At 45.4% G+C, this 17,213-nt stretch overlaps 1 protein-coding gene across 1 annotated transcript in view; it reads left to right on the top strand.

Annotated features, from left to right (window-relative positions):
- The first annotated feature begins 2,104 nt into the window (after positions 1–2,104).
- The window catches only part of LOC110597660 (membrane protein FAM174B), a 32,949-nt gene continuing 17,840 nt past the window's right edge, over positions 2,105–17,213 (top strand). The window contains exon 1 of the mRNA XM_078051219.1: positions 2,105–2,603. Within this exon, the coding sequence (XP_077907345.1) occupies positions 2,266–2,603 (338 nt within the window). The 5' untranslated portion in view covers positions 2,105–2,265. The remainder of the gene's footprint in view (positions 2,604–17,213) is intronic.

Here is a 17,213-nt window from a genome sequence, read left to right as displayed (position 1 = left end):
GGCAATTTAATGAGACCCTCAGCAACTTAGTAAGACTCTATCTCTAAATTAAAAAGAGAGAGAAAAAAATTATGGTAATCAGTCTAGTGGAAGAATACCCTGGGTTCAATACCCATTCCATCTCTCCCACCCCCCAAATTGGTATTTAGTGGTTAAGTTCTTGGCAGAGGCCACTCAGTGGTCAAACGTCTCATCCTGGTTGACAGGTTCCAAAACAGAGAACTATTTGCTCTACCACACAGGATTTTTTTTTCTAGCACTGGGCATCATACCCAGGGCATTATGCATAGTAGGCAAGTGCTCTACCACTGAGACACATCCCCAGCCCCAGGAATTTCTGATAAGAACAAAAATACAAGGCTGCGGCATCTGAGGAATGTCATAGAGAGTGGGGCTGCAAAGTCATGAACACCAAAGGCAGTTCTTTAAGGAATTTCCTTTATATATTCTATCACGAAACGATAATGTTGACTCTTGAGTAATGCAGAAATTTTAAACTACCACAAAGTGTATTTGAGAGTTGGAAGAGACCTTAATCATGTGGTCTACCCATATGCCTCACTACTGGAGTGTGCTTGCATATTCAACATGCATTTCCAATAGTAGTTCCTGGAGGATGACTTCTGAAAAACTGATTGTTGTTCATCCCTTCCCCCAAATCAAAATGTATTGCATTGTATGTGGCAGGCAGTTTTTCAGATGGCTCCAATGATCCCTACATTCTTATATTCACATCATTGGGTAACCCTCTTGAGTGGCTAAACCTGTGACCAGCATCTGATCAAGAGAAGAGGGCAAAGGTGTGAGAACGTTGCTTCTCTTGACTGACTAGATTTCATAAAATCGTGACTTTTGAATTGTTAGCAGACTCTCTCCATTGCCAGCTTGGCATGAACACTTGAATGACACAAGTTGTTGTGTTGGAAAAGCCCACGTAATTAAGGGGCTAAGGGCAGCCTGTGGCCAACAGCCTGTGGGATCGTAGGTTCCAGTAATCAGTCTGGGAGGAACTGAATCTGGCCAGCAAAAGCTGATTGAGCTTGGAAGCAGTTCCTTCCCCAGTTGAGCCTTCAGAGGAGACCTTGTCTGGGCTGACACCTTGATTGTAGCTTTGTGAAATCTCTGCAAGAAATCTGTGCTCAGCTTCCTGTTCCAGACTGAGTTAATAAATGTGTGTTGTCTTAAGCACCTAAGTGTTGGGGTAATTTATTTTGATAATTTATTATGGAGCAATAGACAATGCATACACTATTATACTCATAACTCACTTTCTTTAGCCAGACCAGAAATTATCTTTTCAAGGTCAATGGATCCTTGCTATGTGTGTTTAGCTGTTAACCACTGGAAAGCTTCCTCTAGGATCCAGATAACAGAATACCTTAGAATGAAAGGGGCACCACTGTTCCAGGTAATCACTCTGAGCCTTCCCTCAATCCTCACCCTCAGGCCTTCTTCTAGAGCCTCCATAATTAGCTTTCTCCAACTGAGTATCATTTAGTTTACATGCCAGAGGCAGCAGGCCATTGATTTCTTGAAGTCCGCAATTTACATCAGTCTGGTAAGGAGGTGTTAATTCTCCCAAATGCTGTTCCATAGCAAAGGGGCAAAAGCAAAAATTCACATTCCAATCCAGTTCATAAGCAGATGTACAAAAATGCCTGACAAAAAAAATGTAGGGAAGGAATACTTTTTGAGAAAATAAAGGAAATTGGGGGAGAGGTTGAAATACACTGCATAGAGCATCAGACAGACAGCCTACTTCACTATGGAGGCTTCACTGTGATGTGTAAAAAGAGGGTTTACCTCCAGGTCCCACCGTCCTTGGTTCTTAGTCTGAAATAATCTGGGTTGCTGTGAGCTGGCTCTCAAGTGCTGAAATGGACTATCAAACGAAGATAACAGAATACCTGTTTCTAAAGGGAGTTGCGGGAATTAAATGAAATAAAACCCGTGAAATGTGCAGCATAAGGCTTACACGACAGTGAGCCCATTACTTCTTCACGGGGTTCCTAGTCCAGGGGGACCCGGGCCATCAGCAGATGGAGCGCAGCCCCGACCCGGCCGATGGCCTGCCCCGCCCACGCGGGGCCGCAGCCCGTCGAATGACTCGGTGCAACGTGTTGGTGGCGGCGGCGCGGGCTCTTCCGGGCTCCGCAGCTTCCTGCCCAGCACCGCGCAGTCGCCTCCGCCGCGGGAGCCCGGGCACAGGCCTTGCGTTGGTGCGGACCCGGGGTAGCTGCGCGCCCCGCGCTGCCGGTCCACACTATGCGCGCCGCTCCGCCGCCCGCTCTGCTGCTGCTGCCGCTGCTGTTGCTCGCGCTCCTGGCCGCGCCCGCCGCCCGCGCCCGCAGAGCCGAGTCCGCCCCCGCGCCGCAGCCAGACCCCGAGCGCCAGGAGCGGCCGCCGCCCGGACCCGGGCCGGGGAACTCCACCCGGCCCGGGGTTGGGGCAGCGGGTGGAGGCAGCTCCAACAGCAGCGGCGATGCCTTGGTGACTCGCATCTCCACCCTTCTCCGCGACCTGCCCACCCTGAAGGCTGCTGTGATCGTGGCGTGCGCCTTCAGCGCCCTCCTCATCGCCTGCCTGCTGCTGCGTGTCTTCAGGTGGGTCCAGCCGCCCTCTTCATTTTCCATGGGCCGAGCGGGTGGCATCACCCAACCTGCTGCCACCGCGCCTGCCCGAGCCGCGCGCACAGGTGCTCTATTCCGCCCCATCTCGTCATCTTGATGTGCTCCCGCCAGCCAGGGACCTCTCTTCCCTGCCTGGGCAGGGTGGGTTCGGCTTGTTGGGTGCCCACATCTGTTTTTTCTTGGTGAACGTTTTAGAATTTTTCTCTCCTTTCTTTTAGAATAGTGGAATCCATTTGTTAATTCTGCTAATGCTTAGTACTAACAACAGTGCTCTGAATTCTGACAGCAGTCCAAAGAGTTTATTCTTATACCTGTTTCATAAATGAGGAAAACATTTTCAGAAGAAAGGAGGCTTACCTGAGTAACTCAGTGGTGGAGGTAGAATTTGAACTTAGGTCCTTTTAACTTCAATCTTGCTGTCCCTTCTGTGAATTTCATCTGTAGATTCTTCATGCCCAATGCACTTTCTTCTTTTTCTGCTGCAGAAAGAAACAGTTTGTTGCACGGGGCATCTTCAGAATGCCTGTTAGAGGCCTGCTTTACACGTAGGGTTGGTGCTGGATTTCGGGATGCTTGGTGCCCCTTGGTGGTCTTATTGTCTGTCCATCACTGGAGGATTCAGAAGCTCTCTATGCCCCTGACTAAGCTTTTCCAGTCAACATTCTCAGGGGGATGATGGATCTTGAGAGGCTTTTGTAGGTTGCTCAAGGTCAAGAAGGAAGTATATGGGAGATTAGGAAGTGCTTGGGATAGTGAGGTGGACATTTCCCCCTAATCCCTAAGAAATCCTGTTTTTGTAGGAAATGAACTAAATACATCCTGTTGCTCAGGTTGCTCCCCACACCTGGAAATCTGTGTGTGTCATTTATTTTCTGCCCATTGCCTCAAACACTGGGCTTTGGTATTTGATAGCCACTGAGGGTATGGGGCCAGGGGTCTGCTCTTCTAATTAGCATTTTCATTGTAGAAGCAGAAAGCAAACCTGGGAAAGGCAGAGCTGGGAGCAGTCTGTTGAGGTGTGCTCTTGGTTTTGTGGGACATTGAGTCCAGGATTTTTCTTCTGAGTCTGATTAAAAGTCAGGGGTCTGAGAAAATGGAGAGTAGGGAACAGGAATACACATTGATCCTCTGCCTTGGGTCAGGCCATGTTGTCCTTGCTATGCTGGTCTCCTTGCTGTTTTCTGGATTCACTCCACCTTTTTCATTGCCCTTCCACCACTGCTTGCAAACTGCAGTGGCTCATTTTGGCTACTATTTAGACATAGAACTACCTAAGCATGGCATTTGGAGTGCTTACATATTGGCCCCAGCTTACCCTTTAGCCAGCCCTTCTGAGCCTGTCTCTCATCCCTTGCTCCTTTCCTGTTGTTCCATGGTGCTGGCTTGTGCTTTCCTATTTCTGGCCTGAAGCCTACTCTGCATCTATCAAGACTACACGTGGTCACTGATACCAAGCTTCCATTCTCCTTCCTCTGTATAGTTTTCCTGAACAATCAAAAGAGGCTGTTGCTCCCCCCCCCCCTTTGGTACTGGGGATTGAACCCAGGGGTGCCTAATCACTGAGCTACATCCTCAGCCCTTTTTATTTTATTTTATTTTTTTATTTTGAGACAGCGTCTTGCCAAGTTGCTGAGACTGGCTTTGAACTTGTGAACCTCCTGCCTCAGCCTCCCAAGTTGGTGAAATTAAAGGCATGCACCACCAAGCCAGGCTTGTCTTTTACTATTCTGTCCTCCCCAACCGTATTCTTGGGCATTCTTCAATACAGCCTTCATCCTGCCTTGCTGGGTTGCTGTGTTTAGAGCCCAGCTCCCAAACTCAGCAGAAAGCACTGAGGGGTGGGGATGCCCAGTTCATGTTAGTGTCTCCGTGTCTGATTTGGGCATGCCACAGAGGCACATTGTCATTTAGTGACTTCCTAATTGATCAGTTGGAGTAAGCTAATGCCCAAGCGGCTTTGAGTCTGGAGATTTGAAACATTTAGTTTAAAACAGGCTGAGTTCACAAGACTGTGTATTTTTTAGAAGGTATTTGAACTATTTTTTCCCGTCTGCTCTTTATTATCCAGGAGTGGGGGAGAAAAGGAGGCAGCATGAGGCCAGATGTGAGGGGATGGAGCCTCCTGTTTGAGCAGCTTAGAAACTGTTAAAATTAGAAGTGTGGAAGAGCTGTGATCACAAGAGAAGCTGACTATGGTCATGATCTGCCTCTGCCTGGTAAAGCGTTATTGTTTGGGTGGATAGCTGCCACCCACCCTGGATTCCAATTTAGACCAGAGCTTGTAACATTTTAATAGCTGGGAAGAACTTTGATGGAACCCAAGTACCCAAATGCTCCTTTGCAGATGAGGAAGTTGCAGTCCAAAGGATAGAACAAGTCATCACCAGCATCTAGAACCATCTACAAGTCTGTCTGGCCAAGCAGGGTCAACACTTGGTGGTGTGTTCTGTGGCTGCTCCCCCTTCCTCATTCTTCTGTAGGCTTGGTTCATCATCCTTGCCAGATGCCTGCTCTGCTGGCCCGTGTCCTTACCTGTTTGCTCTCCAGCTTCTTAGCATGCAGGCACTGAGTTCTGACAATCCCATCACCCATGTCTCCCTGAGACCATCTCACTTCTGCCCATATCACCTTCCCCAATGAAGCGTCCCTACATGCTGTGCCTTCTGCCTGGGTTACATCCTTCCCTTTTGTCTCCTTAGTCACAGGCTGGGGTTCCTGACTCCATCCTCCACTCTCGCTAGCCCAACCTCCCTCTTCTGCTGGCATGTTGGTATCAGGTATTCTGTGAGGGTCTAAGAACTAAGAGCATGGTAAGTAGGAGGGCACACTAGTATCTACTAAAGGAATTCCCATGGATGCACCAGAAACCCCATTCCCAGGTATACACCAGCCACCCCCATTTCTCCCATATACAAACACATAGATGCTGGGGCAATGCTGGCTCTTTGTGACAAAGGTGCTGTCTCCTTTTCAAGCCCCCATTTTGGCTCTGCCCAGTTCCCCTCTGCTTACTGCTTCTGCCCTGATGGGCTTCCAGGGGTTCTCCAAGGGGACCATGTGGCCTGAGTGTCTTGTCCCATTCAGAATCTTGCCTGCAATCCTCTCTACCACCAGTATGCTAGCATGCTGTTTTCCCTCCTGTGTTTCCTTGTCTGAGCCTCCCTCAGGGCCTTCTGAGCTCCTGATGCACACCTCATTTTTAAATTTTCTCCTGGGAGCCCAGAGGGTTGCTGAAGTGTCCCTCTGACTTACCAGGCTGAAGGCTCCTGAGAGCAGGGATGGCCTTAATCTTCTGTGTCTCTCTTACACCTGGTGTGGTTCCAGCCACAGGCTGGCATTTAATAAAGATATTTTTAGCAAAAGAACGTTGAACTCCCAACTGTTTTCCATTGCTGATGTAGAATAGGATGTCTACTATGAATAGATGAATGGCTGATATAGGACACCTGTGAGATGGGAATTTGGGTGATGCCCATTCATTATCCTCATGGCATAGATGGAGGGGGAAGAGTGTAGCATTATTGCTTATAAAGTGGCAGTCCTAGCCTATTTGTCTGTTTTCCCTGAAGGAGCCACTTTGTCAGACTACAGAAAAAACATGGATCCAAGAAAACCATTAAAATTAGAAGCAAAGAATACATATTATAGTGAAAAATATATAAATCTTTAATCAGAAAATTCCATTGCTAAAGTGGACACTGCAACATATATTCTTTGCTTCTAATGTTAATGATTAGAAGAAGAAACCAAAATGCGTGTGCATCTTGGCATTTTCGGAGCAGTTCTGTTTGATAGTGAAAAAGTTTAAATAACCTTTGTATCCACCATTTAGCATTGATTTGGTAAATGATGATAATCTGGTTTTAACAGCTGTTAAAAATAATGTCACTGATATAATATTGGCTGTATATTTTTGAGTAAAACAGGTTACAAAACAACCTGGGTAATATGAGCTCATTTCAATAAGTAAATTATAAATATGTACATATACAGATATGCAAAGAAATCTGTTAGTATATGTGCATGTATGTAAGTGTGGGTGATTCTTCCTTTATAATGTATTTATCATTCATGACACATTTCTGCATTGTCTGCAACATGTAGCCTGATTTCCTTCCCTGTGTGCACACTTAACTTGCCTGCATCCTTGGACATGTCCTGCTGAGGATCTGAGGTATATGAGAGCATCTAGTGTATGTACCTGGGAATGGGGTTTCTGGTGCATGCATGGGAATTCCTTTAGTAGATACTAGTGTGCCCTCCTACTTACCATGCTCTTAGTTCTTAGACCCTCACATTGTATCTGATACTTATTACCTCACTTTCTGATGCTTTTCCATCAGATGAGTATAATTTGGTATCTCATTGCTCTGTTTTAGCTGGGCACCTCTGGTGCACCCTTGTGCTCCCAGGGCTCTGGGAGGCTGAGGCAGGAGCAAGTTTGAGGCCAGCCTAGGCAACTTAGCAAGACCCTGTCTCCAAATAAAATATTAAAAAAAGGGCTGGGGCTGTAGTTCAGTGGTAGAATGCCCCAGTTCTACAAAACAAACAAACAAACAAACAAACAAAAAAACCCAAAACCAAAAACAAATCATTGCTCTGTTTTGTATTTTTAAAAATTTATTCTTTGAGGTTGAGCAAGTGTTTCTTGCTATACTACTTAATCTTATTTCCCTGTCTGCAGAATCATTTCCACCTTTTAAGACGGGGGATCAAACTGGAAGGAGGGAAAGGTGGTCTGGAGGTAGTGTACCCTCTGATGGGATCCCCTGTGTCTACTGCTTGGTACCTTAAGGAGAGCTGATGGGGTGTCAACAAAGAGGCTGTGTATTGGAGCAGAAAATTGGGATTTCTCCTAATTTTTTTAAATACTGGGAAACATTTGGTGGGGTTGCACAGATGCCGGGCTGTCGCCTGTAGGCAAGTAACTGCTGTTATCAGGCCTTTCTCCCCAGGAGTTTCCTTAGAACACTTTACTCTTTAAGTTCTGGGATGGGATGTGTGTGTGTGTGTGTGTGTGTGGGGGTCAAATGCCACTTCACCCTCTGGTGTCTTCTAAATGGGGTTGGGGGAAGCCAGGGAAAGTTTGCCATGTTGAAACCACAGCTTTCCTTTTCCAGGTTTGGTGGGTCACTTGTGTTTGCTGTGCAGCCTCCATTTCTCTCACATCTCCCTGGGTTGCACACCCAGCCACTTCTTATTTCCAAATATCTCTAAAATCATCTTATCTGAAAGGAGGATTCATTCTGGTGCTTCTGCAGGGTTCAGGAGGGTAAATTCTGGGTAATCTGACATTGCCCGGCTGCTGGTGGCAAAGGCGCCTGAAGACATTGATACCACAGAGGCTTGATTTGCTGAGCCGGGTCTTAGAGAAGTTTCTTACTTACCTTGGGTTCCCCAGGTTTTCTGTGATGTGTGTTCATTTGTGATAATAAGAAAAGTCATTTAATATAAAAGTTTAGTACCTCTAGCATTTAGGGGAGGTGGTCATTTTGGATTTTGGGATGATTCTAGTTATTGATCATTAGTATGTCAATGTAATTTGAATGAATTAGAGCTTTGGGTGGAGCTATGGTTAGAAGATTCAGCCTCTTCTTCTGAGTTTGAAAGAGAATGTGGAACTTGTTGATCATCAGTAGGTCATTTCTGAGTGTTGACCAAGGCTTTGAGTTGAAGGAGAAAACTGTAGAAATGGTACATGCTCATCTTCTTTCACTTTCAATTTTATATATATATATATACAGTGAAGAAATGTTAAATCTGATTCAGGAAAAATCCAGATTTTTTTTTAAAGAATAGAAAGTGTGCCTTTGATTAGTTCTCTAAATGATCATGGCACATGGAAGGAAAAAGTTTCCCTAACTGGGGAGGATTTTTGCCCCAAGTGTCATTTGGCTATGCCCAGAGAACTTTCTGATTGGCAGGACTGGGGGTGGTGGGGTAGGGGGAAGATTACTATTGGTATCTATTGAGTAGAGGCCAGGATGCTGTTCAGCACCCTACAGTGTACAGGACAACCCCCAAAGAATTACAGCCACAAACATCAAGGGTTTGGGGGTTGAGAAACTCTTGGATCCTGGCTTTAAGACCTTCTGGTTGTCTGATGTGAGCAGTTTTTTGAACCTTACTGGACATTCGTTTCCTATCATTAATTACAGTACATGCTTCCAAGGACTGTTGGGACATTTAGAATAAGATTGTGTTGGGGCTGAGGTTGTGGCTCAGTGGTAGAGTGCTTACCTAGCAAGCACCCGGGTTCGATCCTCACTATCACATAAAAAAATAAATAAAATAAAGGTATTGTGTCCAACTACGACTAAAAAATAAATTAAAAAAAAAAAAGATTGTGTCAATCAAGTCCCTGGCTCTCCTTTAAGCAGCCAAGTGTCCTATTGTATTTAAAAATATGATTCTGAAAACAGATGTGATTCTTACCAAACCTTTTAATCTTCTGCTCATAAGTAAGGATCAGCCATATGACCAAAATAATCAGACAGGTGCCTCTGCCTCTTAGGCTTTTTCAAATGAGATCCATGAACTTCAGCCTTGTGAGCTGCTTTGACTCTTCAGCTCTCTGATGAAGAACATGTCTCATGACTGCCCTTATTAGCAGGCTGGTGAGGACCTGGCACCTGCCACTGAATCCTTCTATCAAATTGAAAAGGGAGAAAAACCCCTCTTTAATTTAACCCTGAGCCCTCTGGCTTATAGGGCTTGGCCATAGTCTCATGCCCATGTATTCTTTTCATTCCAGGGTTTTTGCAAACACAGGCCCTTTCTTGTAACACCAGGCACATTGAGGAGTAAGTGGGGGTGGGAGGGCCTGCGGAGGGGCCTCAATGTCAGTGTCCACAGAGCATCCTGCAGGATTTATCAGGGGCGATTGTCTGCTTCAGGATTTGAGCAGAGAAGGCTTCCTGGGTTATACTGGGTTCTTTAGTTTTGTGACTGATGTTTGGATCTAACCATTTTCAAGGGAAGTTCTGGAAGCATGCATTTAGAATTATTTTGTTTTGGTTCCACTTAAAAAAAAATCTCTACTTAATCTAAGGGCCGTCTTCCAGGAAACTAGCCTTGATATTTATTTTCCTGGAGGTGCAGGGAAGAGGAAGCCCATTCTTGCTGGCAGGTATGGCTTAAGAGCATGGTTGTTCCAGCCATGGGGCTCTGGGGTCCTATAACCTCTTAGCTGTGGGCTTTCTTCATATTCAGAGCTCCTCAAACTCACCCCCACCCCCACATTGTACAGATGAGGAAACGGAGGCCCAGAAGTGGGGATGGTTTGTTAAGGTCACCCAGGGGTTTGCAAGAAGAGTGTCAGCACCACACAGTCAGCACCTAGGAGAAATCATGGTTGAGTGGGCAGGGTTCTTCCTAATGAACACAGGGAGCTGTGCTGGATGGAGGCCCAGAAGTGTCCAGTTCAGTCTGGGAGGGAGGATGATGCCTTTGAATGGCTCTTCTTGTCACAAGAGAAGCCATTCCCATTCAGAAGGGGAGGCATGCATCCAAAACAACACTTGATAAACAGAAAGCATGCCACAGACTTGGGCCAGGGACAGAATGGTGTGGGAAGGCACTGTGGGGGATGAGGATGTTCTAGGCTGGATGGGGGAAGTGGGTTTTGCTAGGAGTAGACTTTGCAGAAGTGATCACTTGGAGATCATCATGATGACATTGATAATAATAGCAACCAATATTTAGTAAGCCCTCACAGTACCAGGCTCTGTGCTGAGCATTTTTTTTTCCTGGCTCCTGTGAAGGGTGGTCTCTTGGGGGTCCCCATTTTTCAGTTGAGTGAACCAAGGCACAGAGTGATGAAGTGTCTTGGTCAAGGCCACACAGTTGGGGAAGGGGAGGGGACTGACTCTCCCTTCCTCTGTTGCAGCAGATTTTGGAGGATGCCAGTTCCAGCCAGAGTATTTGGTGCTTTGGAGGGAGCGAGTGGGGGATTTGAATACAAGAGTGAAATAACCAAAGGGCTGAATTAGAAATGCTGTTCCAGTTTAGGTCTTCATAAATATTTGCTGAGCAAGTAGATAGATAGTGACATGGCTCTGATGGGGGTGTAGTCTGGTTGGGGACACCCAGGGAAGGTGTGGGAAGAACCAGTCAGGAGGACTGGAGGCCGGGAGGCCCACGTGGATGAAGAGAAGAAAGAGGAAAGTGTCCGGTGAGTTGAAAGGCCTGGAGAAAGGGGCTTTGTGAAGGGGGTGGCAGGCCGGAAGGCTTGATGAGGAAGAAGATGAAGTGCAGGGAAGATCTGTGTGGATGCAGCTGGACCTCTGGGCTTGGGAGGGCTTGGCAGTATCTGCTGAGAAGTGGTGGAGCTTGCAGGAGTGGGTGGTGAGGACTGGTCGTGCCATGCCTCCCTTGCCATGGGCAGGGATGTGGACCTTAAAGGGCCATTTATAATGTATATTTCAAAGCACAGTGACCCCAGAGCTTCCAGTTGCCCTGGGTCCTATAAAGGGTCCCTCTTGGTCATTGCTGTCCTTAAACCAAGGAAGCTGTCCTTAGAGGCTGCCTTCTTTGCTTTAAATTTTGCTTCTCTTCACCTGGCACCTCATGTAAAAACCAAATGGGCCCAGCCCTGTGCAAACAACCAGACAACTGGAGGAACAGGACTTGGGGCACCGGCTGTGGCTGTCCTTCATATGGCTCTTCAAACAGGTCAAACCCAGGGCGTGCTGGCTTTGTCTGGGAGGATGAGAGTTGATCCATCCCTCAGGGATTGAGAGCGGGAAGGAGCAACAGGATGGGGAGCAGATGGAAGTGAAACACGGGAGTGTAATGAAAAAGAGCCCCAGGACTTGAAGTTGAGCTCCGTGGGGTCAGCTGGCTCAGGGTGTACAATCCTCTAGGAAGCAGAAACTCCCGGCAGCACAGTGTTGTGTGCTGCATGCCACGTTGGGGTCTGTCACAGGGGCACCACTTTGTTATTCCTGAGGCCAGGGGACGGGGAAGCATCTGGGTTATGTAAATAATGGCCAGTGTCTGCTGATCACGATTACTGCTGGGGAAGAGAGATAAGGGAGACCCGGGTTGAACATGCGTATCACTACATCTGTCTGGGCTCATGAGATTTCAGCTGAATTATTAAATATCACTCATACTTATGACCAAGTAAACATTGGCCCGGAAACTGAGTCAGAATTTGTAAACGGATGGCCCATGAGTTGGAAAATATGACCCACAGATATGTTCTTGTGTTTTGTTTTGATCAGCACAGTGATCACAAAAACTGAGATAGTTGAGAATACTTAAAAATTGGGAATCTTCCCATAAAAATCTGGAGCTCCTGCTTCTTTTGACAGATGGGGTACTCGGAAGTACAGGGCCTCTGGTTCATGGGGCAGCAAGGGACAGGGGCTGCATAGTTGCTGCCCCTTCTAGGCTGGGCATGGTGTCACTCTTCAGGCTTCCTTGACTTGAAGGCAGAGCGTTGGTCACCAGTTGTCATTGTGTTTGTACCTGTGTTTATTTCATACCAGTTCTGCTTCATGGGTTTCCTGCATCTACAGGGCACTGGTGCGTTTCAGTTGTGGACCTAGTACTCTGAGTCATTGTGCTTGAGTGTGTACTGGGTGCTGGGACAGAGGGGTCACAGAGGGGAGGGAAAGAGCAGCTCCAAGACAGGAGTAAGGAGTGGTTACATCTGGAAGGCTCTCCAGCTTCATGTTCCAGAGGGCTCAGTGGGGTCAGGGCAGAGCTGGGCTGTGGAAGTCCTGAAGTAACTCACTGCGCTGGAGGGAAGTGCTTTGTGTCACGTGATGTTGCATTTGTCTGAAGATGCCCATCGCAGTGGAGCAGGCGAGATTTCTCTCATAGTGGTGTTTGCCTGTCTTAGTGGCCTGTTGAATCTGCATTCAAGGGAAAGTGTTGGGTGGAGCTCCGGGGACTGTATGCCCAGGGCAGGGAGGTTGGGAGGGAAAGCGAGCATGTCTTGGTGGTGGGTGGTGGCAGGTTTGCCACTGAGACCCTGGCTAACCCATGGACGCTCTGGGGGCCTCTGGCACCTTCTTCTGGAAGCCTGGGCTGGAAAGCAGGTTTTGGGGTCCTGTTCTTCCTTTTGTCAAGTAGTTGGTTTTCTTGGGGTGGCACAGTTATTTCTTATGTTCTGAGGAGTTGGTGCAGAGTAGAGCTCAGGGGTCAAAGACGAAACAGGCCTGTGCTCAGAATGCTGGGTGCCACCACTTGGCGTTGAAGCTCACCTGTCATGTCACCCTGCCCCCAATGTGCACTCACAGCAGCTGCTTGCTTCAGTCCCTCCACCCATGTTCCATTTTTCATTGTTTTTTAAAATTACGATTTCTAAATGTTAGAGGTCACATGTGCTGCTGTGTCAAGTAGGGTGGTTTCAACAGAACCCCGGGGCTGGGAACTGCAGAGCCATTTGAGGAGGCTTCAACATGGAACAGTTAGGTGAAGGAACAGCCTGCGTTTCTGGGTTTGCAGTGATCAGGTAAGTGAAGCGCAGCCACACTGAGGAGGCCACAGGCAGCCCCTGGGTGAACTCTGTCTGGGAGCAGGTTCCCTGCCAGGAGGGCCGGTCACAACCTGGCCCACTTGGAAATTAATTTTAATTACTTCCTCTGAATTTTAATTTATTTATTTCCTGTTTTAAAAACAGATAATATATTCATGTGGTTCAGAATGCACAGAGAACAAAAGAGCACAGAGGGGGAAATCTCCTTCATTTCTTTTCTTTTTGATACTGGAAATTGAACCCAGGGGTGCTTTACCACTGAGCTACATCCCCAGCCCTTTTTATTTTTAAATTTTGAGACAGGGTTTCATTAAGTCGCTTAGGCCTTGCTAAGTTGCTGAAGCTGGCCTTGAACCTAGATCCTCCTGCCTCAGCCTTCCGAGTTGCTGGGAATATAGGCATGTGCCATCACCCCGCTCTTGAAAAATCTCCTTTTTGCCCTTGTCCCTCATCTTCCTAATTTTCTTCACTGGATGCTGTCAATGTCCTGTGAATCTTTCCAGAGAGATTTTTATAAATATAGAAACAAAGAATGTAATGTACACACACACACACACACATACACACATACACAGTCTTCCCTATTTTGTAACAACTTTATTGAGATGTAATTTACAGACCATATAGTTCACCATTTAAAGTGTCCAGCTCAATGGTTTTAGTATATTCACAGAGTTCTACTTTAAGTCATTCAAATCAATTTTAGAATATGTTCATCACTCCAAGCTGAAACCCTGACATCATTGATGGTCGCTCTCCATGTACCTCCTCACAGCTCTAGGCATCCACTTACCTATGGATAGACTGTCTATGGATAGCTCTGGTGGACTTTTCATGGGAACAGAATCATGCAATATGTGGTCTCTTCCTATGGCTTATTTTATTTAGCATATAGTAGTTAGTGTTCCTTTGAGTGGATATACCACCCTTTGTCCGTTCATCATTTGGGAGATATTTTGAGTTATTTCTACTTTTTGACTATTATGAATAGTTCTGCTCTGACCATTTTGTGTACAAGATTTTGTGTGGATTGTTTTTCTTACCCTTGGTTATATATATCTAGGAGTGCTGGGTCATATGGTAACTATGTTTAACTTTTTAAAGAGCTGCCAAACTGTTTTTTAAAAATGATCACACTATTTTGCATCTTATGAAGGTTACAGTTTAGTTGGTTGTTGTCTTTTTGATTATACCACCCTGGTGGGTGTGAAGTGATATCTCATTGTGGTTTTGATTTGCATTACACGGATGACTAATGCTATTGACCTTCTTTGCATGTGTTTATTGGCCATTTATATATACTCTTGAGAGGACTGTTAAGATTCTTTGTGTATTTTTAAATTAAAGTTGTCTTTTTTATTGAGGTCTAAAAGTTCTTTATATATTCTAAATGCAAGTACATTTGTTAGATATAAGATTTTCAAATATTTTCTCCAGGTTATCTTTTCACTTGCTCGATTGTGTTCTTTGAAGCACAAAAGTTTTTAATTTTGATGAGGTCCGATTTATCTACTTTTCTTTTTCTGCTTTAGCTTCTTGTATTCTATTTTAGAAGCCATTGCCTAATCCAAGGTCACAAAGGTTTGTGCTTTGTTTGCTTCTGTGAGTTTTATAGTTTTAGCTCTTATATAGGTCTTTCATATTTACATACCTACATAGAAATTCCATTTTGAGGTAATTTTTATATATGATTTGATTTTAATTCTTTAATATTGTGTATAGAGCGGGTCCAACTTCACTTTTTTCCGTGTAGAAATCTTTCATCTTTTAAAAAATCTTTTCTGTCTTTTACAAGTACACTGTACTATACTACTTATCTTGCTTTATAGAAATATATATTTTGTGTATCTGAGAGATTGGGTATAAAGCTACTTCATTTGTTCATATGGCTCTTTGTGATCATTATATGGATGTATCATAATTTATTTAACACATCTCCTATTAATGGGTCATTTCCCAAAGGTGGAAACCTAGATTTAGAAGGGTGCTAAAACTCTTCATAACTGATGGATATTGCTAAACTGGTCTTTGAACATAACACTTTACTTTTCCATAAGCAATGAACTAGAGAAATTGTTTCCTCACTTGCTTACTAACAGCGTTTTCAGACATTTTGATTTTTACTAAATTTGTGGGTGAAGAGTGGAATCTCTGTGAAGGCTGGATTTGCAGTCCTCATATTGAGTGTGTTTTCATAGTAAAGTATGTTTTCATAGTAAAGAATGCAGAGCCATTTGCGTTTATTTCTCTGTGTGAACTACCTGGTTTATATCCCTTGCCAATTTTTCAGTAAGACTATTGATTTTTTTTTTTAATTTGTAGAGATATACATATTAAGTAGGTTAGTCTTTTAAAATGTGAGCTGGAAATATTTCCTCCAGTTTATCATTTGTTTTAAAATTTTTTTAATATTCATTTTTTAGTTATTGGTAGACACAGTATCTTTATTTTATTTTTATGTGGTGCTGAGGATCGAACCCAGGCCTCATGCATGCTAGGTGAGTTTGAGTGCTCTACCTCTGAGCCGCAGCCCTGTCTTAACTTTAAAATTTTTATGTGTTTGAGTTAGTCATTGTTTTCTTTTTAAGGTTTTCGGGTTTCTCCCAGGTTTTCTTCTAGTACTTTTATGGTTTTATTTTCTACCTTTAATTCTGATCCACTTAAGGTGTGAAACATGGTTGGTAATTGAATGGTAACCTTTTGCCCACCCATTTGGATGGAGTGTCCAGTTTATTCTATCCTAGATTCCAGGATGTCTTCGTGTCTATTTCTGGACTTTGTTTTCTGCTGCAGCATCTCTTTGTTAGTGGGCCAGCATCACTGAGTTCCATTATTGTGGTTTTTGGTGTGTTTTACCATCTAGGGACCGGCTTTCTTTTCAGAATGCTCTGGCTCTTCTATTATTGCTGCTCGGTTCCCCCTGTGTTTTGGAATCAGCTTGTCTAACCTGATAGTATTTGGTTGTATTTCATTAAACATGTAGATGTCTTCATGAGACTGAGACACAGTATGCCCTCCTTTCGTGGGCATAAACTTCTTTTGGTTGCTTTGAGTCAGCAGGTGCTGGCTGGCAATCAAGGGAACTTGTTTGTTCTTCTAGCTGCCTGGGAAAAATCTGCTGAGTGCCTACTCTTTTTTTTTTTTTAGGTGTTGGGACGCCCAAAGTCAGGTGAGCTTCCTCCCTACTGCTAGAGGGTGAAGAGCTTGGTTTTGGGGTGCGGCAGACCTGGGTTTGAGTCCTGCTAACTGAGGCAGGTCACTCAGCGTCTCCTAGGCTCAGTTTCCGGAACCCTCCCTCCCTGCCTTACTAACTGGAGACTGTGATGAGATCATGTGTGCACTGTTTGGTGCTAAAAGTTGTGTCATCATGGTGGCTGTTGTTGCTGTCACTCCAATGGAGCAGATGGTGCAGGAGGACCAGGTGTGCTTAGAGTGTGGACTGTGCCCCACAGCAGGGATGGGGCTGGTGTTTGGAGATTCCAGGAGTTGCAACAAGGAGAAAACTCAGCCTGGTTGGGGTGTTCCGGGAAGACCCCAGGAGAACTAGGAATGCTTATGGCCCTTGGAGTAGATAGGGAGGAGGGTCCTGAAGATCTATCTCCAGAACCCCTGCCACACCTGGCAAGAAGTAGAAATGCAAAGAAATGAGGGCTGAGAAGGAATGATTTGCTCAGAGGGACACAGACAAGGGAGCTGCTCAGCTGAGGCCCCAACCTTATTCTCTGGTCTCCCTGTCTGCATTGCCAACTGCCACATTCCAAATCGAACTGACCCATGAGGGCTCAGTCTTATTTTGTTTTTATTTGTGGGGAAGGGTGGGAAAAGAAGGCCTCTCTGCAGTTCTGTTTGCTAGGCTCTGGGGCTCCCTCCCTCAGCCTCCTTGTTTGTCTAAGTGGGGTGCATGAGTGCTCACTGGAAACTCATTTCTGACCAGCTGTTGAAAGGTCCTTTCAGTAAACAAACCCTGTGGCTTTGGGATTACATTTCAGAGCAAAAGAATTCTAAACATCTCCTTTCTCTTGTTAGAAGTGTGCGTTTGGGTTTGAATGAAAGATGAAATGGGCATTTGGTCGAGACCACCAATGTCTGTCTCT

This window comes from Ictidomys tridecemlineatus, chromosome 5, assembly GCF_052094955.1.
Source record: "Ictidomys tridecemlineatus isolate mIctTri1 chromosome 5, mIctTri1.hap1, whole genome shotgun sequence".
Taxonomy (NCBI): domain Eukaryota; kingdom Metazoa; phylum Chordata; class Mammalia; order Rodentia; family Sciuridae; genus Ictidomys; species Ictidomys tridecemlineatus.
The sequence above is the reverse complement of the archived record's forward strand: the minus strand, read 5'-3'. Positions and strand labels throughout refer to the sequence as shown.